This window comes from Acanthamoeba castellanii (genome assembly GCF_000313135.1).
Source record: "Acanthamoeba castellanii str. Neff unplaced genomic scaffold scf7180000084721, whole genome shotgun sequence".
Lineage (NCBI taxonomy): Eukaryota > Discosea > Longamoebia > Acanthamoebidae > Acanthamoeba > Acanthamoeba castellanii.
This window is the reverse complement of record NW_004457434.1, coordinates 56,979-81,486: the sequence shown is the minus strand read 5'-3', so window position 1 is coordinate 81,486 and position 24,508 is coordinate 56,979. Positions and strand designations below refer to the sequence as shown.

Below are 24,508 nucleotides of genomic sequence, written 5' to 3'. Positions count from 1 at the left end.
GCTCCTCACCGGTACGCCTCTGTGTTCCGTGTTACGCGCGTGTAGCGGGCGTGCGTCTTGTGTGTGAGGTCAGCGTGTGCGTGTGCAGTTGGGCCAGGGCTGATGATGAATGCCACGATGGCGGTAATGGTTGATGGTGGTGGTGAACAACAGCAGTGGACCAGGAGGTGGAGGCGCTGTGGGCGACGGCCGTGGTGGCGGCCTTCCTGCAGAAGAGGTTCCCCGGTCAGAAGACTAACTGGGACCTGGTGGTGAAGAAGGCTCTCAAGTTCATCGCGCGTCAGAAGAAGAACGTCAAGCTCGCCTCTGAAAGCGAGGAGATCGACTGGGTGCAGCTCGCCACCGCCTTCCTCCCCTGATCGCCGCACCACTTCACCAGGCATGTCTGTGTCCATTTCAACAAAAATGTAAAGCATGTACACGTCAGCAATTAAAAAAATAAAAATAAAAAAGCACAAACAATGTCACAGCTTCAGTTCAGAAAATAGAAAAGAGGAGGGCATGTTGCGGACGAAGAGGCCGAGCGCGGGGGAGCCACTGGAGGCGGTGGTGGTGGCTGTGGGCGAGGGCAACGTGCGTGGCGGCCTGGCCGGCTTCGAGGAGCCCACCTTCGCCCAACCCACCGGCCAGCTGCTCGCCGCCCTGGGCTCCACCACCTCACCAGGCCACCACGCTGCACCTGCACCTGCTGGCCTTGACCAGCCCTGGAGCCGGTCGTGGCAGGACTGGGACGACGCCGTCGTGGCCACGGCCGTCGGCGCCATCAAAACCCAGCGAAGCGGCGGCGGAGGCGGCGGAGGTTGGGAGGTGACGAGGGAGGCGGTGGAGGACGGGCTGTCGCTGACAGATCGCGCGGTGCTGGTGGCACGGTCGGGCCGCATCACCCGCCACACGGCCGAGCGCACCTGCCAACTGCTCTTCGAGAGGTTCGTGTGTGTGTGTGCGGTGATGTGCGTGTGCGTGTGCGTGTCCATTGCGGTGCTGACGTCAGCGATGGATAGGTGCGGTGTGGATGCGCTGTACGAGGCGCGGTGCTCGGTCTTGAGCGTTTACGCGAACGGGCGCACGACCGGCCTCGTCGTGGACTGCGGCCACGCCTCGTCTTCCGTCCACTTCGTGTGGGATGGCTTCCAAATACGTACGTGGCCGTGTGTGCGGTGGGCGCGGCGAGCCTGTCACTGATCTGTTGCACGGAGAACAGCGACGATGTACTCGGAGGCGGGTCGGCAGGTCGAGACAGTGACGCCGGTGGGCGGCGCGGCACTCACGCGGCACCTGGTGCGGCTTCTCAACCAGAAGCACCCCGAGCTCAACCTCACCGAAGCCGACGCCAACCTCATCAAAGAACACACAGGCACACACACATCCATGCCGTGTGTGTCATGTGTGGTGTGTGTGTGGCGGTTGATTGACATGGTGGGCCGACAGGGCGGGTGAGTATGCACTACGCGCGGGAGGTGGGCCAGTACGAGCAGCGGCTCAGCCAGACGCGTCTGCTGACGTCGCTGCACGAGCGCGAGGGCGAGAGCTATCTGTCCCTGCTGCCCGCCGAGATCGTCGCCTGCGTCAACCAGCACGCCCTGCCCCCGGTACCCACCGACCGACCTGCCTGCCTGGCCAGCCCCTCCAATGTGACTCTTGTTTGATAGTTGCTGCCGTGTCGTCCGCTCGCTTGCTCGCTCACTGGCTCACGACAGACTGCGCCGACGCAAGTCAAGTACGCGCTGCCGGATGGGCGCACGCTGGTGGTGGACGAGGAGCAGATCCAGTGCGCTGAGCCCCTGTTTAGGCCCTCGCTGCTGCTGGCTCGACCCCCTCGAGGCCCATGACTGCGACACGCGGGCGCCGCCGCGGACCACGACAGAACGAAAAGCGGAGCAAAAAGAAGAGCAAGAAGAGCAAGAGCAGGAGGAGAAGGGCGGGCTGGGCGCCCTGGCCAAGGCGGCGCGCGACAGTGGGCCGATGAAGATGCGCAACGAGATGAGCGCAAACGTGATCCTCACCGGCGGCACCTCCATGTTCCCAGGTCCGTTGTGTGTCGTTGGTCGTGTTGATGGTGGTCGGTACTGACTTCAAGGTCGGGGGCGACGGGATAGGAATGGCGGAGAGGCTGGAACGAGCGTTGACCGCCAATCATGGAGGCGGGCCACCGCACGCGGTCAAAGTGGTGCAGCAGCCACGCAGAGGCGACCTGGCCTGGGTGGGCGGCTCCATCCTGGCCTCGCTCTCCACCTTCCAGTCCATGTGGGTCTCCCGCGACCATTACCTCGAGCAAGGTGGGTCACCCTCCCCTCCACACACTCCTTCCACCTCACCTCAACGCGTCGTGTTGTGGGTGTGCTGCCGCATGTGTTAGGGTCGAGTGTGGTTCTCTCAAAGTGCTACTGAAGAACTGTGTGCCGGGGCAACTTTTGCATTTTTGGCGACTAAGCGTGGCTTTGGGCCAGACAAGCAATAATGTGAGTACATTCCAAGAAGTTGTGTCAGGACGATCGGCTCTACCAGGGTCGAGGCCTTCCTCTTCTTCGGAGGCTGGCCTTGCTCTTCCTTTTCATTGTTGCCGCCACTGTCCTCATGACTGCTCGGTAAAAGTGGTTTCCGAGATGACATGCGTGTCCGAGGCTACGCCTAGGCCCTTGCGAGCGAAGAGTTGGTCGCCCAGATGGAGCCAATACCTGACGACTTTGGTTTCGGGAGAGCAGATGTAGGGTTGCTGGAGGTGGTTTGCAATTTCGTCGAGGAGTGTAGGGTGTGCGTCTGTTCTGCTTTGTCTGGCTGGTCGGGTCGGCGGACTACTTAGCTGAGTGCCCCTGTATGCCAGTCCATATAACAAGGGGAATGCTGTAATGCTGCGACGCTTTCCTGAAGACAAATCGTCTTACCCTGCGAAAAGGCCTTTCCTGTTTTGGGCATGCTCCAAAGCCGACAAAATAAGCATTGCTGATTATTTCAGGAATTCCAGGTTTGGGCCTGGCATTTTAAATAAAACAGTATCTAAGGAGTCCAACAGGTTGTTTTACCCGGTGTAGTGGATGTTGGTGGCGATGGCGAGGTAGCTCGGGCCGTAGGCGATGTGCGGCTCGACGAAGTGGACGCCCTTGATGGTGGGGATGTTGACGCCGTGCGAGAGGTAGTAGTTGAAGAACGGCACGATGGCATCGGTGCAGAGCGTCTTGATGATGTGGTCCACCTCCGACACGGTGATGGTGCCCACATGCGAGAACTGCACAACCCAACCATACCGACGACGTCACATTCCATCGAATATAGTTAAAAAATTAGCTGTGATTGGCTTGTGCGTACCGCAACGGTGATGGGCGACTGGAGGTAGCTCAGCTCGGTGAAGATTCGGCCATCCCTCACCGTCACCTTAAAGAAGAAACGCACGTTCACGAATGAACGACACGAACGCACCACCGCACACGCACACGCAGGTGGTGTACCTTGGCGCTGGTGGTGAGATCGATGTTGAGCGCGAATACGGGCACGGGGGCGCCGCCGTGCGGGAGGACGGAGACGACCACCTGGCCGGGGCCGGCCACGCGAATGCCGTCGTGGCTGAAGGTGGCCTTGGGCGGCGACGTCGTGTGGAGCTCGGCCTGCATCTCCAGGTTCGGGTACTTCTTCGTCAAATCGGGCAGGATGTCTTTGCAGGCGCAGCAGTCAAGGAAACATACTCACAACATCGAGCCGCACACGCACCGCCGCACACGCACACGCACGCACACGCACACGCACACGCACACGCACACGCACACAGCGAAAAGGATACGGGACCAGCTGTTGGTGTTGAGACGAATGGGCGCCCACTTGGGGAGGTCCTTGTCCTGGAGGATGTGGGTCATCTTGCCGGACTCCCTGAAGACGAACGAGGCCGAGTCGGGCACGAAGTCGCTCAGCATGATCTGCATCATCTCGCCGTTGATCTCGTCCGGCATCGGCTGCGCGGCGAACGGCGCCTCCTGCTTGTGGGGCAGGTAGTAGAACTCGCCCTTGGCGTTGATGGTCAGGTAGTTGTGGCCGAACGTCGGTCCGCCCACCAGGGAGTAGTCCACCTCGGCGATGTTGCTGAAGCGCTCGGCCAAGGGAATCGTTTGCAGGGCCTCGTTGCCGCCCTGTTGTGGTACCACACCAAAGAGAGCCGTGTGAGTTGGTGATGGTGGTGATGATGATGATCAACAGCCGAATGAGATGCGGTGCGCATACATGGTTCAGCAGGTTCTCGATGGACGAGCCGACAGCCTTCTCGGCGGCCTTCTGGATCATCTTGTGGAGCACCTTGAGGAAGAAGTTGTACAGCCAGCTGCGCATTGTATTGGAGTTGAGAAGGGACATAGGAGATAAAGTGCACGAATAGGAGCTAAAAATCAAGCCGCACGTACCTGGGACCGCCGTGCTCCTTGATGCTCAGGTCGCCGATGCTGCAGTGCGAAGAAATGACCGACATGGTGGGCCTGGCATTCTGCTCGCCCACGTGAATGTCGACGGCAATCTACATATTGATTGGAAAATGAACACCAGCATTAATGCACAATTGCGGGTAAAACAAACAACAAAGTTTGTTTTCAACCACGTACGTTAATACCACTGGCGTGGATGACCAGGTGGCCGTGGCCCTTGATGTGCGGCCTGGACAGACAAACGTAGAACCAGAGATAAAAAGGAGATTATCATTTTCAAGGCTAGCACTGGTACCACAACATGATGTAACACCGTACCAATGGTGCTCCCTGTAGTGGAAGTTCATCTTGATCTCAAGAGCTGCTTGGTCGCTGCAGACCACCAACACAAGCAAATATCAAAATGTCAACAACCAACACACTCCGAGCAAAATTCTTTGAAGTCTGGCAGAGACGCACATCGACACGGCCACACCGCGGCCGGGCAGGATGTTGATGGACGAGCGGGGCAGGCGAAGGCCCGACATGACGATGTCCTTGAGCTCCCACTTGATCTTGCCCACCACCGGCGCGTGCGCGTCGCCGCTTTCATCGGGCACATGCACCGTGGCGAACCGCTTCTCCAGGTACTCCACCGCCACCTCGCGCGCGTAGTTCAACCCTACGAGGTGTGGTGTGGCGAAGTGGTGTCGGGTGGTCGGATGTTAGTCGATCAATCGGAGAATTCTGGTTGGTCTGCCTCATGCCCTAAAAACCTGACACGGTGGACATGAAGGGGAAGCTGAAGAAGATGAAGAAGGGTGGTGTTGAGGTTTGGGTGGGGCGACAGTGGTTCGGGTGGGGTGGGGGTGTGGGTGGCGGACGCACCGCTTTCGGTGAGGGTGACCTTGAAGCCGGGGTGAGCGGCGGAAGCAAGGGCCAGGAGCGCGAACAGCAACCCCAGAGCGAGCGACAACGACAGCTTCATCTCCCAAGAACGAAGCAATGACGGTTCTTCTTGTAAGCGCTTTGTTGCAATAAGCAACTCCGCTCTTCTGGGGTCCTTGCCCATTGGCCACACAACGGTAGAAAGTGGCGACAACTTTTCGGCTGTAAAACGGCTGCGAGAGGGGTCAGTGGGTGGCGAGTTCGTCCTCGCGGTCCTGCTCGTCCTCCATGATCTGCTTGAGCGTGCGCACGAGGGCCTGGTGGGCGCTGAACGCGGTGGGGCCGATGTAGTGCTCGACCAGCACGTAGGGCGCCGTCACCCACATCGTGTCCGTGAGCTGTACCGCTGCTTCATTCGGATCATCACTCTGAAGACGATTCCGTCAATTAGTCGTCGTATCGCGCACGCGTCGTGCGTGTGTGGGTCGTGTCGTGTGTCGTGTGTCGTGTGGCGTGTGGCGTGTGGCGTGTGTGTGGCGTCGCCGTGTGTCGTGTCGTGTGTCGTGAGAGGGCTGACCTGGAGGGTGAATCTGTGCTTGGCGGAGAAGAGGTACTGTGCGAGACCGTAGGCCTTGACCTCGGAGTCGATGTGGTGGTAGCCCTTGCCCACCTGGAACGAGCGCGTCACCTGCACCGTGTTCTGTGTTCGCCGGCCACAACGAACGCGTCAGGTCGCACGAACACGACAGCACGAGAGGGCGAACGCACATTGACAATGCGGCCGAACACGGGGAGTGCCTCGGTGACGTCGTAGACCAGCACGTCTCCCTCCTCCTGCAGCACCTTCGTCTCAACCCTACACAACCCACGAGAGAGTAAATAAATAAATTGATAAATCCAAATATTTGTATTTATTATTTATTATTTGCTGATTATTTGTAGATTGCATTCACATGTGAATGCAGTGGAGAGGGTGTACACGAGGGGTTGCAGGCGAGGCGATTGGGTGTGGTCGAGGAGGAACGCGACGACCTTGGCACGCGGGGCCTTGATGAGGACGCTGTGCTCATACGGCACCGTCGTGAATCGCAGCAAGGGGTACAGTGCCAGCGCCAGCACCAACACCACCGACACCACCGCCCATTTCGCCATCTAATGCGTATTTCTATTTCTTATTTTTCTTGGGCATTTATTTTTGATTTATTTTCAACGGTCGAATCACAATTAATTTAGGCGCTCTGCAACCGACGAACGAAGAGCACGACCGAACAAAGCCGTGGTGACCGACACCGGGCGACAAGAGAGACGTTGGCCGGTATCTCATCACCGCTCAACGACACGGTGAGCGAACAGAGACTGGCCAAACGAAGAAAAGATGATGGAGCAGGTTGCCAGCCCAGCAGAGGCGACGCCCAACCAACCTTCGCCCTCCTCGGCAGCGACGCCAAAATCCTCGCTGGCTCGAGGGGGAGGTGGCCATAAATCTTCATCGTTGAGACAGCGCGCGGCGTCGTCCTACGCGCCTTCGACTTCGCCCGTTCTTCCCTCCCTCTTCCCGCCTTCGTCTCCCTCCACATCTCCCTCTTCCTCTTCTACACGATTGATTCCATCATCGACTACAAAGGCCTCTTTGGGCGGAGCCACCAGCAAACGCAAACCGCTGCCGCCCATCCCGCCCTACACGCCATCAATTGATGGCGATTCAGCTCCCAACTCACCTCCGTCTACGTCTTCTTCAACCAACATCTCGTCATCTTTATCGACTACGGCGGCCCTGCCCCAACTCTCCACTTTGTCCTCGTCGTCTACGGCCTCACCTGGAGGCGCGGCTGTTGCACGGCCGCCCATCCCACCGCGGCCCTCCGTCAAGCCCAAGGCGCTCACCCTGCGAGGCACCGTCACGTATGTTGTCGGCCGCACCGCACACACCACCGCACACGCACGCACGCCGCTTGCGCATGCCCTGATCAGATGGTCGTGGCGCTCTTCGACATTGCAGAAAGAGTGGCTCTCCCCAGTCGCCGCCGACAGCGTCTGTGCCACCGCGACTGGTGGGCACGCTACGCCCTTCGTCGTCCTACGCCGCACCTAGTCCCGTACCTTTCCCAACCACACCGCACCGCTGCACACGCACACGCACACGCACACGCACACGCACACGCACACGCACACGCACACGCACACGCACACGCACATCAACCCGCACCACCGCACATGCGCACGAGTCGACGCAGCTGATGGTTGCTTGGCGTTACAGGGAGTAGCCGGCAACCCGCTGCATCTGCCGAAGCGAAGGCCGACGTCGGCCTACACCTGCGCCCTCCCGACCGAGGCTCCGAATCCGAGCGGCCCGGCTGCTGCGCCGGCTTTTCCGTCATCTCCTCTGGCCTCGGCCACGTCAGCGTCTCCCTCCCTAGCGGCCCCGTCGTCAGCTTCGGCCGGTGCGGATTCGCCACCATCGCCGTCTTCACCGAACGCCGGCGAGAAGCCGACGTGGGTTCGCTTCTACTCGGCTCGCGCGCTCGAGTCAGCGCAGTCGCCGCTGCGCTCGACCGCCACGCGGCCTCGAAAGAACGAAAGCGACGCCACGACTCAGAAGCAGGAGAACGAAGGCGATGGCGAGAGCGAAAGTGAGAGTGGAGGGCTCGGGAGCAAGCGCTCGATGGTGCTTGAGCTCGCCAAGCAGTTCTCGGTCTCACCCGCCGAGTCCAAGGGAAACAAGAAGAGGGGAGAGGAGCCCATCATCGCGTTGGTCCCCGCCGCCGATGCGGCCGGCAGCCCGGCGGGTCTCTCCTCGTCGCGCTCGCGCACTGAGGAGCTCAAGAACAAGCTGGTCACCATCTCCATGCGCAACATGAAGGCGGCCACGTCCTCCTCCGCGACCGCTTCGCTCTCGTCGACGACCTCGCGCGCCAAGATGGAGGAGCTCAAGAAGAAGTTCGACCCCAGCCTCGCGGCCGCCAAGAAGACCACCAGCAACGACGCGCCACCGGCCAAGACGTCGGCGTCATCATCAACCTCATCATCAGCAAGTGCCGGCAAAGCGCTTCCACCCGCTCCGTCATCGGCATCGACGACAGCGTCGTCTCAGCCTCCGCTCGGCTCGTCGGTCTCGTCTCCGGTCCAGCGCGCGGCGGCCGAGGTCGCGAAGGACCACAGTGGCGGCGGAGCCGTAGACAAGCCCAGCGAAGGTGGGGGCGAAGCCAAGTCGAAGACGAAGCCGAAGCCCATTCCGAAGAAAGAAAAGGAGAAGAGCGAAGAAAAGGAGAAGAAGAAGAAGGAGAAGAAGGAGAAAGTGCTGGCGACGCCGCAGAGCGAGGTGGTGACGGGACCGAAGAAGGTAGCGAAGGAGAGGTCGACCGGCGCGGACGGCGAAGAGGGCGCCAACAAGGTCAGCTCGTCGGCTTCGCTCACCCGCGTCGAAGACCAGCTCACGAAGCCCACGAAGAAGGCGAAGAAAACGAAGAAGGACAAAACGAAGAAGAACGAAAAGAAAGAGAAGAAGGAGAAGGAGACCAAGGGCTACAGCGCCATGGCGCTCTTCTCGCCGCGCCTACGGAGGGAGCGGAAGGAACAGCAGCAGGACAGCGGCGGCGAGCAGGCAGGTGCGGAGAAGCACCAGAGCAAGGAGGAGAAGAAGAAGAAAAAGAAGGAGGAGAAGAAGGAGAAGAAGGAAAAGAAGAAGGAAAAGAAGGAGAAGCGGCGGGAGAAGAAGGAGGCCAAGGCCCAGCTCCAGGGCGGACGAAGCCGGGCCGGCTCGCTGGTCATGCCCGACACGACCAGCGCCGACCCGGCGGGTGCCACAGCAGAGGGAACGCCGAGGGGAGCCGCAGCAGGTGGCACGACCGGTGGTCGTGGAGGCGGCGGCGGGATGGCGGCGGGGCTGAGGAGGAGAGCCTTCTCTCTCTGGACCGAGAAACCGCTGATCAGCCTCGACGACGATGACGACAATTTGAGGTATGGGAACGGTCACGCGTGGGACGAGGGCGACCAGGCCTCGAGGGAGACGCCAAAAGCGAAGACGAAGAAGGGCGACAAGAAGAAAAAGAAGAAGACGAAGAAGAAGCCCGCCGTAAAGAGCGAAAGCGACGGCGGAAAGAACGAGGAAAGCGAAGAGGACCAGGAGCAGAAAAAGAAGGAGGGGAAGAAGAAGAAGGTCAAGCAGAGCAAGAAGGCAGCGGGCGGAGGTGAGGGTCTTTCTGCCGGCGGAGGCGGAGGCGATGGCGACATGGTTGGGCTGCCCCGAGGCCTCAAGGCCGGCGCTCCGCTCGACGCGGAGATGACCAAGGCCGAAAAGGAGATCAACGACCAACACCAAAGCCAAGCCCCCGGCGCCCAGGCCCCAGACGAGACCGGCAGGGACAAGCGGAGCATTGCTAAAGCCCTTCTCGGCAGGTACCCATTCCTCTTAGCAAGCGTGTGCAGTGGCCCGTGTGCGCGTGCGGTGCTGCGTGTGCGTGTCGTGCGTTCTCGTATTGAAGTGTGTGTGTGTGTGTGTGTGGCCAGCGGCGGGTCAATGAGGAAACAGGCCGCGGCTGCAGCGAAGCGGGAGCCTCTGCCGGAAAAGCAGTACCCCATCGTCCCGATCCTGGCGACCCAGGACGTGGAAGCCTCCATGATGACTGCCTTCGGCCCTCTCCGTAGTTCCGCTCGGTACCTCCTGCGCTCCTCCTCCTCATAGCACCTCACACCGTACTCACCGCACACACGCCACCGCACACGACACACGCACATGTACCATCGCACACGCACAGGAAAGTGATCTCGACGCCACCACCGATCACGCCATCGACGCGTCTGGCATCGCTGCGACACTCGGCCTACCAGCCGTCCGGCCGCCGCACGTCGTCCTACGACGCGCTGCTGGTCAGCCCGCGCCGCAGCAGTCTGGGCAGCGCGGTCACTGTCAGCTCCGCCTACGCAGCCGTAGCGCCGCCACCTGCCACCTCTCGCTCCGCGTCGTCGTCGCCCACCCACTCGCCCAGCGTGTCGTCGCGACGCCGCGCCGCGTCGCAGTACCAGCCCGCCGCCAGCACCTCGGCACCGTCGCCCCTCGCACAGTCCATCCGGGCCATGTAATGTACCACAAAATGTAATTCTAAAATTATAAATAGAAAAACATAAACCACCAGTTCCTCGCCTTTCTCTCTCGTGTTCAACACCCGCTACTGGGTGGGGATGCGGAAGGTCTGCTCGATCTCCTCCGGCGTCTTGCCTGCAGATGGCCGCGCAGGTGCAAGGTGAGTGCGTGTGCGGTGGTGCGTGTGCGGTGTCTTGGTGTACCAATGATCATGCTGGCCACGGTCTTGCAGCCCAAGTCGAGCAGGCTCTTGATGTCGAGGAAGTTGGCGGCCTGGCGTTGCACAACATGAGGGTTATGTTTTTATGTCAGCCTCGAAAGAGAAGAGAAATGAGAGCCTAAGAAGATGAGATGGGATCATGGCGTGAGGCTTCAACAACGTACGAGAATGATATCAAAGAGGAGACCCATCTCGACCTGCATGAACTGCTTGTCCCACGCCGAAATGTTGTGTACCGAGTGCTCCTGCTTTGCCGCGTCGGACGCGGGCACCGGCTCGTCCTTCTCATGGTGCTTGCAGTACTCGATCACCTTCTCCAACGCCTGCGCACCCACATACATAATTGGCAGCATTAAAAATATACACAACAATGATAAAAGACTTAAGAATAAAATAATAATATGATAACAATATAATGTGAGTGTAAGACCGACCTTGGCGTTGACGTTGGGCAAAGGGATGGCCTCGTCTGACTGGCTACGTGAGATGTCTGATTTATCCAGAGTTAATTTGCCCCATCTTTGCAGTTGGAAAAGAATAAGCATGACGCACCGTGAAGCATGTGGTCGAGGGTGACAGACATGGACGCCACGCTTCGGGGCACGGAGAAGTCCACCCCATCACTTGACTGCAGCTGCACCATATCCGTGGCCGACATCGTGTTCTTGCTCTTGCTGCCCAAGCTCAGCACGCGTGCCCCTCTCTGTGCCTTGAAATTTTTAGAGTAGAATAGAAATTTAATTGGGAAGAGCCAGGGTGGGGCACTGGACCACTTTTTAATAGTAACGTAGCAGGCAGACACCAGCGGGACTCGTCTCGGATCCGATCGACTGCTGGTAAATCGGTACGCTCAGGGTCTATTGTTTATTTATTTACTGTTTTTTTGCACAAACATCTTCGTTTACGCGACCGTTAGATTATATCCACACATATTGAATCGAATCCTCTCGCCCCCCACGAAGCTTCGTGCCGAGCGAGTCCACCAGCCGACGACGTGCGAATGAAGCGTCGCCGACATGTCCATCTCTCGCTGCCCCGGCAACGAGATGGGCAGACCCGCCTGGTCGACCTGTCCTTCTCACGTTCACCATCGTCGGCATCGTCGCCTTCGTGGTCACCGAGGGCCTCGTCTGCCGGCAGCACCACAGCCTCGTCGTCATCGCCCTCTGCGTCGCCCCACTGGGCGACCCGGCAGCAGAGGTGCGCCTTTCGACTATGCCCCGACCTCGACACCGTCCCCGAAACCACAGAGTACCCACCCGCCCATCTCTCCGTATCGCATCTCGTGCTGCGTCGTGTCGTGTGTCGTGTGTCGTGTGTCGTGTGTCGTGTGTGTGTGCGTGTGGCGTGTGTCGTGTGCGTGATGATCATTGGTTGGTTGGTTGGTTGTGTGCAGGATGTGCTCAAAGTGTCTGGACGTGGGGAGGAACGTGCCGTACTGCTCGCCCACATGCCAGAAGAACGACTGGACGCACCACATGCGCGTGTGCGGCCAGGAACCCGCCTCGCCCACCTCCGCCCGGCGACGGGCCTCGCCGCCGCCGCCGCCACAACAGCAGCCCAGCATCGCACTGAAGTTCTTGAAGACGAGTCTCAAATTAGCCAACGGAGCGTTGGCGGAGAGCGGCCAGCCGCCGGCTAAGAAACAGCGACGAGGCGACGAAGACGATGACGACGGCAATGTCGATGCCGCGGAGTCAGCGGCTGAGCAGCAGCAGCAGAACAGGAGACGGTGGTCGGCGCCGGTCGGCAGCCCGCCGGTGGTGCCGGTCAAACGTGCGGCCGGCGGGATGGCAGAGAGGACGGCGTGCGACGACGTCGCAGGCGCAGGCGCAGGCGTAGAACTTAACGAGCGGTGGGCGAGGCGCCCGAGGCGTATCATCATCGACGACGACGACGAGGACCAGGAAGAGAAGAGGAAGGAGGAGGAGGAAACGGTCAAGACTTCGAGACCGAACGCAGTTGGCATCGTCTACGACGATGACGAAGAAGAAGAATGGGTAGTGACCGCCGGCGGTGCAGGAACGGAAGACGCGCGAGCAAAGGGGAAGGAGAAGCGCGAGAAGCCTCGGCCCAAAGTGGTGAAGAGAAAGAGGAGGTGGTTGAAAAGGGAGAGGAAAAAGATGGAAAGGAGAAAGCAGCGGGAGATGGAGGCGGAGAAGCGGGAGAAAGAGAAGAAGGAAGAGCTCGCTGATCTCGGCAGTCAAGGCGACGCCGCCGTCTCGCCAGCTCCGACACCTACGACGGCGACCACCACGACCACCGCGCCGACGAAGAACAAGCTGAGGCAGCTGCTGCTCGTTGACGCGCTGGCGGCTCCGGCGAAAGCTACTGCTGCGGCGGCCGCGGCTGAAGCCACGACCAGCACGACCAGCATGAGCGCCGGCTCCGCCACGAGCCTGCCAGAGAACTGGCCGACGTGCGTCAAGTACATCACCAAGAACCTGGAGGTGTTCCAGACCGAGAACGAAAACGAAAACGACAAACACGAAGACAAAGACGAAAACGAAAACGAAAACGAAGTCGACAGCCAGGGCCGAGAGAAGCGGGTGAAGGCAGCGGAGTGGGGCGATGACATCGGCGGCAAGGTCACGCGGGAGAACGTGCGGATCGTCAAACTGTCCAGCAGCCACCCGGCCTACCGGGCCGACATCAAGCACAATCACAACGAGGGACAGTCATTCGGGGTGGTGGCCCGACGGTGGCTGCGGAAGCAAGCCACCGTCGGCGAGTACGTCGGCGTGCTCATGGATTCGAAAGGTACCCTTTTCTTCTTCTTGTTCTTCTTCTTCCTTCTTCTTCCTTCTTCTTTCTTCTTTCTTCTTCTTTCTTCTTACGATGGCTGATCAGTGTGTGTCATGTGTGTCGTGCGTCGTGTACGTCGCGCAAGATGGTAAGAGTCTGTACCGATTCATTGTGACCAAATCATGCGACATCGACGCAGCGAAGGCCGGCAACGAGCTCCGATTTTGAACGACTACCGTGACACGGGCAAAGGTGCGTAGTTGTACCATTCACCCACCCACCCCACCCACCCAACCCGCCTCGAGGTGGGGTTCTCTCTGACTTGGGGCGGCGGGCATCTGTGTCGTGACCTCGGCGTGTGGTCACTCGTTCCTCTAGAACCCAACGTCGTGTTCATCGGACACCCTCCCCGCATTCTGGTCCAAGCCACTCGCGATATTGCTCCCGGTAAGTGTTGTGCGTCGTGTCGCTGGTCGTGTCGCTGGTCGTGTCGCTGGTCGTGTCGCTGGTCGTGTCGCTGGTCGTGCCTCACGCCTTGTATCAGGCGAGGAGCTGCTCGTGGACTACGGTGAGGAGACGTACTGGACCTTGGCCCACAACCAAGCTCACGACGACGAAGACGACGACGATGCCGACGAAGTGCGTCCGCATCCTTCTCATTATTCAGTTTTATTTGTTTTAAAAATCTCCCCAAATAATAATAATAATAACAATAATAACAAAAATAATAATATTATTATAATGTGGATATGCGCAGTACTGGGAGGAGTCGGCTGTCTCGAAGTCGTCGCGCCGGCCCTCGACCAACAAGCGCGCGTCCCGTAGACAGCCCGCGCGGGTGTCCCTGGCGGATTTGGTAGCGAGGCGCCTGATTTCGCCCGAACACGACGTGCTCTACTGCAGTGCGTGCAAGGTGACTGCGCACTTCAGCGCTCGTGGCCTGTACGCCCATATCCGCCCTGCTCGCTTTCCCCTATCCCCGAGGATGCTGCTGACTCTTGTTGTGTCGTACGTGTGTCGTGCGTGTGTCGTGCGTGTGTCGTGCGTGTGTCGTGCGTGTGTCGTGCGTGTGTCGTGCGTGTGTGTCGTGTGTCGTGTGTGTGTCGTATTGTGGTGAGCAGTATCTACAAGGAATCGGGAGGAGACACCTGGCTATCGATCGACAGCTGGTACTGGAGCCACAACGTCAGGTGTCCCAAGGGACAGAAGGCCGAAGACGAGGCTCGGATCTCCAAGCTGGTCTACGTGCGACCGCTCAAGAAGAAGAACGCGGTCGGCCGATCGCTGTGGGACCTCGTGGCCAACGCCGCCGACCCGGACAAAGAAAAGCACGCCTACGAGAGCGAAAGCGAAGAAAGCGAATGCAAAAATGAAGAAAGTGAAAGCGAAGAGAGCGAAGACGACGATGGCGACGCGGAAGAAGAGGAGCGGGGAATGCAGGCCAGGGCGCAGCCGACGCCGCCGAACACTCGACGGGTGGCAGCCGCAGCCAAACTGACCCCCGCGCCCGCGGCCCCACCCATGAAAAAGGCCACCGCCGCGGCGAGACCGGAAGCCAAGGCTGGAGTGGAGCCCAGGCTGGCCCAGCTGGCGCGGGAGGCCAAGGAAAAGGAAGAGCGCGAAAGAAGGGAAAAGCAGGCGCGGAGGGAGGAGAGCGAGCGACTGGCCAGAGAGCAACAAGCAGCGGAGGAGAAGGAGAAGGAGCTCGCAGCAGAAAGGGAAAAGGAGGAGCGGAAGAAGAAGCGGGAGGAGCGCAGGAGGCAGCGCGAGGTGTGGCGCAAGCTACGGGAGGAGATCCGGTCGCTCCCGGGGGAGGTCAAGGCCAGGCGGGTGCGTTTGGGCGACCAAAACGCCAGGCTCGGCGATGAAGAGTATCACCTCTCCTCCATCATGCAGGCCTACGACGAAGAGGAGCAGTCTCCCAGTTCCCCCTGACCGAAATGAAATGAAATGAAACGAAATAAAATAAAATAAATACAAGTGCCAACAAAATTCTGTGGCGGCTGTGGGCGAAATAGGAAGTAAACGCAGAGGTCAGGCCATGGGGTCGATGGCGCGCGCGGCGAGAGCGGCGAAGGTGGCCTGGATCTGGGCGTGCAGCTGCGGGTGCGCGACCGCCACCCCGCCCACCGCCGCCGAACGTCCTGCGATCGTCGATACCTCTTGGTTTTTTTTTGCCCGCCACACCCATTAGACCATTGCCAATGACGGATCGCGTGTCATGCGTGTGTGTCGTGTGCGAACCTTGGAGAAGGCTGACGGTGTCTTCGGCGAGTTGCGCCGGGAAGGTGGTGGCGATCTTGGCCAGGGAAGGCAGCGTCTCCATGAGGAAGGTGCGCGGGTCATCGCTGGCCACCGTCGTCGAGTGAATCTTCTGCAGCACCATCCGCGCCAGGTCGATACTACACGCCCCCCCAAACAAACAAACCTGTTAGTTATCATTCACCGCACACACCGCCACGCACCACACACGCACCATTTGGGGAGAGTGTATTTTTCGATGAGGAAGCCGGCGAGCTTGATGGCGAAGACCAGACGCTCGGGCTGGGGTTGGTTGAGCAGCTCGGGCAGGAACTCGAGGGCCACGTGGATGGAGGGAATGCCGTAGACGGTGACGGGGAGGAGCTCGTCGGGGTAGCCCTGCAGGTGAACCAGCTTCATCAACTGCGGCGTCTCGCAGAACATCTGATGGATGAACGTGCAGCTCTGGATCCGCACTTCCTCCATCGGACCTGTTTGTTGACATGTGCATTGTGCAACAGTCAGTCTAGCACCACCGTGCACACACACGACCACACACGACCACACACGACCACACACACAACACACACACACACACACACAACACACGACCACACACGGCCGCGGGCAGAGCTCAAGCGCACCTTTTATGGGCGAATTGTCTCGGTCGATGCAGACTTCGAGGAGGAGTTGGACGACGGCGGTGTCCTGGGCGTGGAGGAGAGTCACCAGCTCCTCGTGTCGCGCTCCCTTGTCAGCGTTGCCCTGAACAAAAAAAACAAAAAAACAAAACAAAAAACAAAAAAACGATCGATGAGCACAGTCAGCCCTCTCTAGAAGCACACCACACACACACACACACACACACACACACACACACACACACACAACGAAAACATACCGTGACAGGCTCGACCGAGAGCAACGTGTTGATGTACTTGTGCGATTCGGTCAGGTAGGTATCCAAAATCTGCGTGTGCGGTGTGTGCGGTTAATCCTTAATCCTCATCAGGGAGATGGTGATGGCGGTCCGCATGGCCAACGTACCTGAAGAAGCATTTTGAAGAGGGGCGGAATGCGGAAGAGTCGCGGGTCGCATCGGAAGACCAGGAGCGGGTCCATGACAACGTCCATGTGGCTGTAGTGGCTCACACCGCGCTGCTCGCTCTTGTGCGCCGAGGCCGAGGGAAAGTCCATCGCGGTCGTCATCGCAGACGGCGGCGAGATGGCGTTGATGCTCTTCAGCGCCGACTCGAAGGGCGTCAGCGTGTGTAACAATTCCCACAGCTCGACAAACCGCACTCTGTGACACCACACACACGACACACGGCACATACGACACACGGCACATACGACACACGACGCACGACACACGACACACGGTCGGTCAAACCCTAGAGCCTCAGAGTCCGTGTGGTTATGAGAGCTTCTTACCTGACGCGATGCTGGACGTCGTCCTCGAGGAGGCGCGGGAGCAGGGTGAAGATGAGAAGGTCGGTGTAGGCCTGCAGCGCCGAGGCCGAGAGCCGGTTCAGCTGCGTGAGCACTGCCGCAACGCCACACGCGAACCGGTTAGCAACTGAGCGGTACAGGAAAAAAAGGGGAGTACTGGGTATTCAGTACTGAATAGGGTCTGGATGGGAGCGGTGAGGACGCTCTCAAAGGCCGACTTGACGACCGCGTGCTCGGGGGCCACGGGCTTCTCCTGGGCCAGCGGCGACGAGGACTCGTCGTCCGTTGGTCGCATGTTGGCGTCGACAAAGTTGAAGTGCGGAATGGTGAGGAATTCCTTGATCGTACTGCGCAGTAGACGCCACACACAGCGTTAGGCAAGGACTGTGCGTGTGCGTGTGCGTGTGCGTGTGCGGAATGTATCGATAGTTTGTGGTGAAGAGGTACCTGCTCTTCTGTTCCTCCTCGTTGAGCATGTTGACGACGGTGAGAAGCCCCGGGAACTGCGAGATAACGAGGTTGAGCAGCGGCGGGTAGATGTTGCTGTAGGTGTCGGCTGACCGCTCGCGAGCGTGACTGAGCAGCGCCTTGACCGGCAGCGACTCCATCAACTCGCCGGAATAGGCTGGCGACCGACATCACACCGCACACCACTCCCTCATAAGCACCAAACCACACACAAACACGCACGCACGCACGCACGCACGCACACACACACACACACACACGCACGCCCGCACACACCTCGCACGGTGTTGCCCTTGCCCGCCTTGCCGGGCGAGAACACGGCCCGCTGGCCGCTGCGGCTCCGGTCGTCGATGCTCTGCCGCAGGACCTCTTCGTTGTAGTAGAGCGCAAAGTAGAGGGCCAGCACCTGCGAGGCCCTTTCCTGGGACGTCAGCTCGTCGACGGGCGTGCCCAGCTGGGCAGCAGCCGCCGGCGATGAGGCCTCCTTCTCTTTTCGCTTTCGCTTGGTCGCCGCCGCCGACGCGCTAAACACGGCGACGATCTGCTCTTCGAGTGGTCGCTTCATGCAGAACGACGTTGTGGGCGCCAGAATGCTGTGTTCGTGTCATGTCGTGTCGTGTCGTGAGCGTGTGGGCCGCAAGTGTCGCCATGATACGCCGAATGGGGTACCTCTTGACCCACTCTTCTATAAGAGCGGGGAGTAGGTAGTGGATAGGCTCGTCGGCTTGCGTGATCTGGCTCCACACCCACTCGCCCACGTCGACGCGGTGCTTGCTGAAGATCTTGTTCTTCAGCAGGTGGTAGACGCACATCACCGCGAATGACTTCGTGTCCTTGTCCGACAGCTGTCGTGTGTGTGTGTGTGTGTGTGAACGTCAGACATTTGAAGGCCGTAGCACAGCCAACAAGCGGTGGGAAAGGAACGTACCTTGGGCCGAACCGCGAGGGCCACAGCCTCCTTGGCCACAACTTCCTCGGTAAATAGGTCTTCAGTGAACACCGCTGCGATCTGTGGTGGGCGAGTACGTCAATCTCAACTCCCGCACCACACACACACACACACACACAGTCCTGGGCTAGCCTACCTGATTCAGACTCTCGCTGTGGATGGCGACGGTGAGTCCGAGCGTCTCGCGGATCAATTCGATGGCCGAGGATATTGATTGGTGTGGAAGTGGATGGCAAGCAGCGAGAGCATCTCCAAGCAGTGACCGCTCTTGAGCAGCGACGACAAGCAGACCACCACCGCTTCCTGATTAAAAAGAAAGAAAGAAAGAAAGAAAAATAAGTACGTCGGCGTCTTCGTATCAACGTAAAGAGAAGAGGTGACCACGCACTTTAGAGCAATGGCGAAGCAGTCCCTCGCAGGCAAGCAACCAGCACAGTCCAAGCTTGGCGATTCTAGTTGCACAGAACACAGGGCCTGTTAGCTGCTAGCAATGATGATGACGCTATGATCGTTGATGAAGCGTGCAGCGGCGAGGGCGTCAAGGCGTACCGCTCGTCCTTGACCTTGGTGAGGAGCGACAGAATGGCGTTCATCTCCTCGCCCTCGAGTTTGAGCTTGAGAAGGCCCACGAGGCCGCAGTAGAGCTTGATCAGGGCCGTGAGCCTGATGCGCTGTTGTGCGGGCAGCGTGGACCTGCCGCTGATGCTGCCGTCAAACTCGACCACCATCGTCAGCAGCCTCGCGCGCAACAAGATGACCGAGCTTCCTGGCACTGCGATGCACATATAGGAATAGATTGAAGTTAGTACATGGGCGCGAAGGGGAAACAAAGCGAATGATAAGAGTTGGATACCGGATTGTTGTTCGCTGAAATAGGAATCGATCCACTTGTGGTCGTGCAGGAGCCCGCTCAAGAAGGCAACCTAGTGTTACGTTGTGGCCGGCGCATGAACTGGTTGTGAGCCACACGTAATGGAATGCAATCGACTGCGCCGGGGGGGGGTTGTCATACCTCGTCCTTGATGTGGGTGATGGTGAGCTTCAGGGCCAAGCCAGGCAATTGATGTTGTTGCATGACCCACGTCCGCACAAACAATGCGATCGTGGCCGACAGCGAACACAGATCCAGCAGCACCTCGCTGAGCGCAGGGAAAATGTGGGTCAGCGATAACATACTATTGTTGAGAAGAAGAAGAAGAAGTGTACGTGACTAGATGTGGGGCAGCTGCTGCGCATTTGATCAACGTGAGCAGGATCTCATCTCGAAGCGCCGGCATGTTGAAAAAGAGGATGCGGAGCAGTCGGCCTCCGAGATCGACGCACAGAAGAGCTTCGATCACGGCCTGTGGGCACACATGTGAAAAAAAGTGTTGCGTGCGATGAGTCAGGCCATCACTTGGAGTGTGGATCGTGCGCGAATCGTGCGCGACAACAGGTGCTGGTACCTCCAAGCTCAACGGTGCCCGCCGCAAGCGCAGCATGGCGATGGGCAGGATGAAGCCCAGCTCTTCGAGGTAGAGTTCGTCGCCGAAGATCTCCGAGTGGTAGGCGGGAAAGCTCCTGGTGGCGCCTCTGGACTTGGACGCGTTCGCAAGCCGCACGTGGTCCATCACGTTGTGGAGCTCGCTCAAGAAGAGCCTGGCGGTTCACCCAAGCAAGAACTCGATCAGCAACGTCGAGGCATTGCCACGCCTCTCACAACAACAAGACCACACACAGGGCGCACGGCCATTGGGGGTGATGAGGAGGACGCGTCACCTCATCTTGACTTCTTCGCTGCCGGTCTCAAACTCTGAGACGAGTCCCTCGCCGTATTGGAAGACGAGGCTGCCCTCCGCAGGGTTCTGATGATGGAGGCCATCAGGCGAGAGCTTTGCTTTTGGCGGCAGCGAGAGCAAGAAGGAATGGCGATCATGGTGTTGGGCCTAGGCGCACCGTCGAGCCGGTCTTCCTCTTGCGCTGTAGTTCGGCCTCCAGCGGGTCCTCCACTGCGTCGATATCCAGTGCCAAGTACGCTAGCACGCTGTTCAACTGGGGCACCCCACACCATCAAGATTACATTAAATGAAAATGTAATCTATCAATCAAAATGAGTAGTAGATGATAGCGTGTGGTACCTGCGGCAGAGCGTGGAGTTTCTGGAAGAGAATGGAGTGGGCAGGATTGGCGAGTGCCACTCGCACAAGGTAGGGCAGGCAGGTCACAACCTCTTCCACCATCTGTTGCTGCTGTTGCGCATTCGCAGAGCTCTTCTCGTCCAGTATCGATTCGAATGCACCTGCGGCCACCTTCTCGTAGAGCGTGCCTGCCGAAGGGAATCGAGCAGGATCGAAGATATCATCCAACGCGCCCGATTCGTCGCTCACCATGGGCGATCGCAGCCCCACACCCCATTCCTCCGATTTTTTCTCGCCGTTGCCAGCCGGGCCTGAAGACGAGGCCACGGGCGCGGTGCCCCACTCCTCCTCCGTCTCCATCATGCCCTCATCACCTTCCATCTCCATCTCCATTCTTCAATGCCGACTGATTTTATTTTTCTCTTTATTGTAAAAAGAAGAAACGATGATGACGTCACCACCCAGGCCAATGCGGCCAGGGCGCCGGCGGCCAAAAGCCTTCGAAGAGCCAGAACTCCCGGTTGTGGTAGGCCTCGTCGAGCCTAACTTCATCCGCCAACTCCGTAGGCTCGCGCTCGGTGTCCTCGGGGCAGACAGGCCGGAGGAAGAGGCAGTAGTGGATGGGGTTGATCCACTCGGTGTGTCCAGCCATTCGTAGGGTCTTGGTCTTGACCTCATCCGCTGTCGACAGGCGTGGGTATTGTGCCAGGTACTTGATGCCGTGATACCACACGACTCTGTGCGACATGACCAACGATGCCACATGGTAAACTAGTGTGTGAAGTTGATGAAATCAAGATCGCAAGGACGCGTACAGGACAATGCGTCGTTCGACAGGCGGCAATGGCGGCGGCGGTGCTGCGGCCTTGCAGGGGAGGGGGAGGTCTGTCAAACCTTCGAGGTCATGACGAAGACAACCCTCGAGCTCCATAAGCGCTTCCTGTTTCTTGCGTCTGTACACACATTCCCACACATCGTGCCGCACGCACGCACGCATGCACGCGAAGAAGAATGAGAACGAAGGAAGGTAAATTAAAGCAAAAGTGTATCTATTCAAATGGCAAGAGAAGAGGGAGGTGTGCGTACAGATCTTCATCACTGGTAGCCCGGATGAACTGGTTCCGGAGATCTTCCACACTTGGCCTCCTGCTTGTTGCATAGAGCTCTCGCAGCTTGTCGACGTCGACGTCGTCTTCCTCGTCTTCCTCCTCCTCCTCCTCTTCCTCCTCGTCCTCCTCAGCAGCTCGCAGTCGCCATTCTTGGTTGCGCCCGGCCTGGTGATGGCACAGCTGCCCGATCCTGCGCAGGTTCTGGCGGATTGTTGCCTTGGAGTTTTGCCTTCCCCTCTTCTCGGGGAAATTGGCTTGGATGTGGGCATCAAGTTGAGCCACCGAGGCCTGGCCCAGCTCGGCCAACGACAGCCGGATGACCTCGCGCCAGGTGAGTGGCGGTGTTGCTCCACGTGCTGCCGCCAACGTCTTGCCTGCCAGCACGGGCCTGGTGGAGGCTGTTGCTGGGGTCTTGCCGGCAGGTACGGCACGGTCAGTCCGAGGCGACTGGGCTTGGCTTGGCTCTGGTGCGGTTGCTTCCATTAGACGGTCCTCGAAGTGGTCGTCTGCCACAAAAAGGACAAAAACAAGACATTAAAGCCACTGGCAGTGAGGAGCTGAATGGCGAGAGCTGGCAGACCAAGATTGTACCTTGGAAAATGACGCTGGGCTGGGCAACTGTAGCACAGGGCGATGCAGGCCCACTTTGACTCTCTGTAACAGTTCACAGTTTCATGATATTAGTGAGGACTCACTACATTCCAGGAATGTGCGCGATGACATGCACATAACATACCGGGAGTGTGATCTGCTGAAGACATTGCCTGAGTCAGCATGCTGGATCGTTTCGCCACTGTCACCTTGCGCTTGCCACACACCTCAGCTTCTTCCTCCTCACTGTCTTCATCGTCCTCTATTTCCTCTTCCTCTTCTTCCTTCACCTCGTGCACTTCGACTCGTTGCTTCTGCTTCTGCTTGATTCGCCACTGGAGGATGAAGGTGACCGGGCACTCGAGCTCGCTGGTCCATGTTGGCCTCCACCTGACCTTGTAGCAGCGGCCTACGCCACTGGGCTCCACCTCTAGGATGCGCACCACCTCCTCGTTGATCGTGCCCAGGCCATCCACCTTGCCGCCACCAGTCTTGCCCAGCGCCTTCTCTGGTATGGCCTTGGTCTTCTTTACGTGTCCTTTTGGCCTGTGGAAGATGTTGCTCTTGCACTCCCAGCTCTCAGCCCAGTCGAGTAGGTATTCGCGCCCTCCTTCCTCACTCTCACGCTCGCTGATGATCGCGTTGACCGTGAACTGTTTTGTTTGCTTCTGCTCTGGCTGCTGCTGCCGCTGGTGGGTGGTGGTGGGTGGTGGTGAGAACTGGGTGAGAGGGTGAAAAGAAAGAGGGACAATGCACACATACCAGTAGATTGTGTGCATCTTGGGTGTCCTCTGCACCAAGAGCTGTTGGATCAGGAAGAGTGTCGAGTTCGGTCGGCTCCACCTTGACTTGGTTGAGTGTCTCATCATCGCCTTCACCCTGCTCCTCCCAGACGCGAATTGCGTCTGTGATGCGTGCCTCCTCTTCCGGCAGCAGGAGGAAGGAGAAGCCCTGGCCGGCGTTGTCGCCCAGGAGGAGCTCGATCGACTTGCAGATGATGCTCTCGAGTGAAATGCAGCCAAACACCTTCTCGTCGTTCTCTTCGACGAAGACCATGTGTCCCCTCTGGCGCTGGCCAGAGAAGCGAAGGAAGAAGGTCTGGATATCGCATGACTCAGGGTCGTAACCTTCCCTCACCTGGTTGCAGCCATGCACACTATGAATAAATGCACACTTCTTGAGGAAGATGACGCACGTACATTGTCACGGCAGATGGTCAGCCAGAAGAGGGAGTCGTTTTCGCCTGGCCACACCGCCACTACGTCCCCCACCTCGAGCACATGCTGTTGGGCCATGGCGACTTCTTCCAGATAAGTAGAAATAATAAACCTTCATCTGTCCTGTTTGCACGTCTTGTATCACATGTCATCACTTGTCGCTGGCTGGTGTTCAGACGCCAGAGAACCAACACTTGCTGCGCACACACGACCACCCCACGGCCTCTTTCCGTTCTTTCCATCACTTGTCGCGGGTGTCCTATTCCTCGGGAGGTGCAGTTGCCAGTTGGTCACCATTTTTTTTGGTTTGAAGTCGCCGTACTGCTTGGTGGGAAACGGGCCAAACTGCCACAGCACGGGCTTCTTCAACGAGCAGGCGTCATCACGAAACTTCTTCGTTAGGCTTCAAAAATGAAAATAATAAAAAATAAAACCCGGGCATTTTTGCATTTATTAACAAGAGAACAGAGCTGAGCAAATAATGGAAAGGGCGGGAGGGGGGATGAAACGGCAGGGGAGCGTGGTGGGCGGCATACCGGCCAGCCGAGGGGACCTTGAAGAGAAGGACCAAATCATCACCAACGCCATCCAGGTGCCCGCCCCAAGATCGTCTTGTTTGTCAATTCATACATTTGCTTGCTCCTCTGCTTTCGCTCGTACCATTCGGGACACCCATGCTCCCCCTTGGTGCCGGCGTTGATCGGTCTTGTCGAGGAAGGAAATGGGAAGAGAGATTTCCTCACGCTGGTGCCGGTGTGGCGGCGCGTGAACACTGCTAGGTGCTAGAGAAGAAGGCACGGGGCCGGGAGTGTCTCGATGCGCTGCGACAGCTGTATCAAGTGCTGCTCGTCTACCCGCGCAAGTACCCTTCGCCCCACTTCCGGCAGCTGGCCACCACCATGTACGCTTTTCCCCTCTCGAGTACTTTGCGCGCACGCAGTCGCACTCACGCAGGCTGCGGCGCGAACCACCCCAGCTGTACCACGTTCACAGAAGCCAAGCTGCCGAACCGACTACGGGCTCTGTGCTCCAGCATCGTCCAGCAGTGCTTT

The 24,508-nt window shown here is 58.8% G+C and overlaps 9 protein-coding genes and 1 pseudogene across 9 annotated transcripts; 4 read left to right on the top strand and 6 right to left on the bottom strand.

The window, feature by feature from the left end:
* Positions 1-117: 117 nt before the first annotated feature.
* ACA1_382600 (uncharacterized protein) lies at positions 118-359 on the top strand (the record flags this gene model as incomplete). The annotated part of the gene is given in 2 exon segments (XM_004338745.1): positions 118-136; positions 154-359. The coding sequence occupies 2 exon segments, from the start codon at positions 118-120 to the stop codon at positions 357-359; spliced, it is 225 nt and encodes a 74-aa protein (XP_004338793.1).
* A 142-nt stretch (positions 360-501) lies between these two features.
* ACA1_382590 (actin subfamily protein) lies at positions 502-2,356 on the top strand (the record flags this gene model as incomplete). The annotated part of the gene is made up of 7 exons (XM_004338744.1): positions 502-926; positions 1,002-1,138; positions 1,202-1,375; positions 1,429-1,589; positions 1,698-1,717; positions 1,770-2,026; positions 2,097-2,356. The coding sequence occupies 7 exons, from the start codon at positions 502-504 to the stop codon at positions 2,354-2,356; spliced, it is 1,434 nt and encodes a 477-aa protein (XP_004338792.1).
* A 660-nt stretch (positions 2,357-3,016) lies between these two features.
* ACA1_382580 (LBP / BPI / CETP family, Cterminal domain containing protein) lies at positions 3,017-5,367 on the bottom strand (the record flags this gene model as incomplete). Its single annotated transcript, XM_004338743.1, has 10 exons — positions 3,017-3,223; positions 3,304-3,369; positions 3,444-3,646; positions 3,773-4,115; positions 4,207-4,303; positions 4,383-4,492; positions 4,578-4,629; positions 4,719-4,772; positions 4,860-5,061; positions 5,268-5,367. 10 exons carry the CDS (start codon positions 5,365-5,367, stop codon positions 3,017-3,019), a joined length of 1,434 nt encoding a protein of 477 aa, XP_004338791.1.
* A 145-nt stretch (positions 5,368-5,512) lies between these two features.
* Positions 5,513-6,419, bottom strand: ACA1_382570 (uncharacterized protein; the record flags this gene model as incomplete). Its single annotated transcript, XM_004338742.1, has 4 exons — positions 5,513-5,665; positions 5,845-5,967; positions 6,036-6,101; positions 6,300-6,419. 4 exons carry the CDS (start codon positions 6,417-6,419, stop codon positions 5,513-5,515), a joined length of 462 nt encoding a protein of 153 aa, XP_004338790.1.
* A 226-nt stretch (positions 6,420-6,645) lies between these two features.
* On the top strand, positions 6,646-10,346 carry ACA1_382560 (annotated as a pseudogene).
* An 86-nt stretch (positions 10,347-10,432) lies between these two features.
* Positions 10,433-11,225, bottom strand: ACA1_382550 (sulfur metabolism negative regulator SconC, putative; the record flags this gene model as incomplete). Its single annotated transcript, XM_004338741.1, has 5 exons — positions 10,433-10,482; positions 10,551-10,620; positions 10,732-10,890; positions 11,002-11,057; positions 11,120-11,225. The coding sequence occupies 5 exons, from the start codon at positions 11,223-11,225 to the stop codon at positions 10,433-10,435; spliced, it is 441 nt and encodes a 146-aa protein (XP_004338789.1).
* Positions 11,226-11,567: 342 nt separating this feature from the next.
* On the top strand, positions 11,568-15,247 carry ACA1_382540 (MYND finger domain containing protein; the record flags this gene model as incomplete). Its single annotated transcript, XM_004338740.1, has 7 exons — positions 11,568-11,818; positions 11,964-13,327; positions 13,517-13,564; positions 13,691-13,759; positions 13,857-13,951; positions 14,070-14,254; positions 14,434-15,247. The coding sequence occupies 7 exons, from the start codon at positions 11,568-11,570 to the stop codon at positions 15,245-15,247; spliced, it is 2,826 nt and encodes a 941-aa protein (XP_004338788.1).
* Positions 15,248-15,346: 99 nt separating this feature from the next.
* ACA1_382530 (uncharacterized protein) lies at positions 15,347-19,150 on the bottom strand (the record flags this gene model as incomplete). The annotated part of the gene is made up of 14 exons (XM_004338739.1): positions 15,347-15,456; positions 15,557-15,714; positions 15,789-16,044; positions 16,198-16,318; positions 16,455-16,523; positions 16,601-16,856; positions 16,988-17,088; positions 17,163-17,352; positions 17,453-17,630; positions 17,750-18,066; positions 18,143-18,318; positions 18,402-18,482; positions 18,559-18,721; positions 18,972-19,150. 14 exons carry the CDS (start codon positions 19,148-19,150, stop codon positions 15,347-15,349), a joined length of 2,355 nt encoding a protein of 784 aa, XP_004338787.1.
* A 278-nt stretch (positions 19,151-19,428) lies between these two features.
* On the bottom strand, positions 19,429-20,926 carry ACA1_382520 (integrator complex subunit 2, putative; the record flags this gene model as incomplete). The annotated part of the gene is made up of 7 exons (XM_004338738.1): positions 19,429-19,561; positions 19,629-19,765; positions 19,868-20,060; positions 20,181-20,266; positions 20,358-20,453; positions 20,540-20,700; positions 20,812-20,926. 7 exons carry the CDS (start codon positions 20,924-20,926, stop codon positions 19,429-19,431), a joined length of 921 nt encoding a protein of 306 aa, XP_004338786.1.
* A 67-nt stretch (positions 20,927-20,993) lies between these two features.
* ACA1_382510 (uncharacterized protein) lies at positions 20,994-23,534 on the bottom strand (the record flags this gene model as incomplete). The annotated part of the gene is made up of 5 exons (XM_004338737.1): positions 20,994-21,276; positions 21,626-22,154; positions 22,385-22,916; positions 23,002-23,376; positions 23,439-23,534. The coding sequence occupies 5 exons, from the start codon at positions 23,532-23,534 to the stop codon at positions 20,994-20,996; spliced, it is 1,815 nt and encodes a 604-aa protein (XP_004338785.1).
* Between the last annotated feature and the right edge of the window lie 974 nt (positions 23,535-24,508).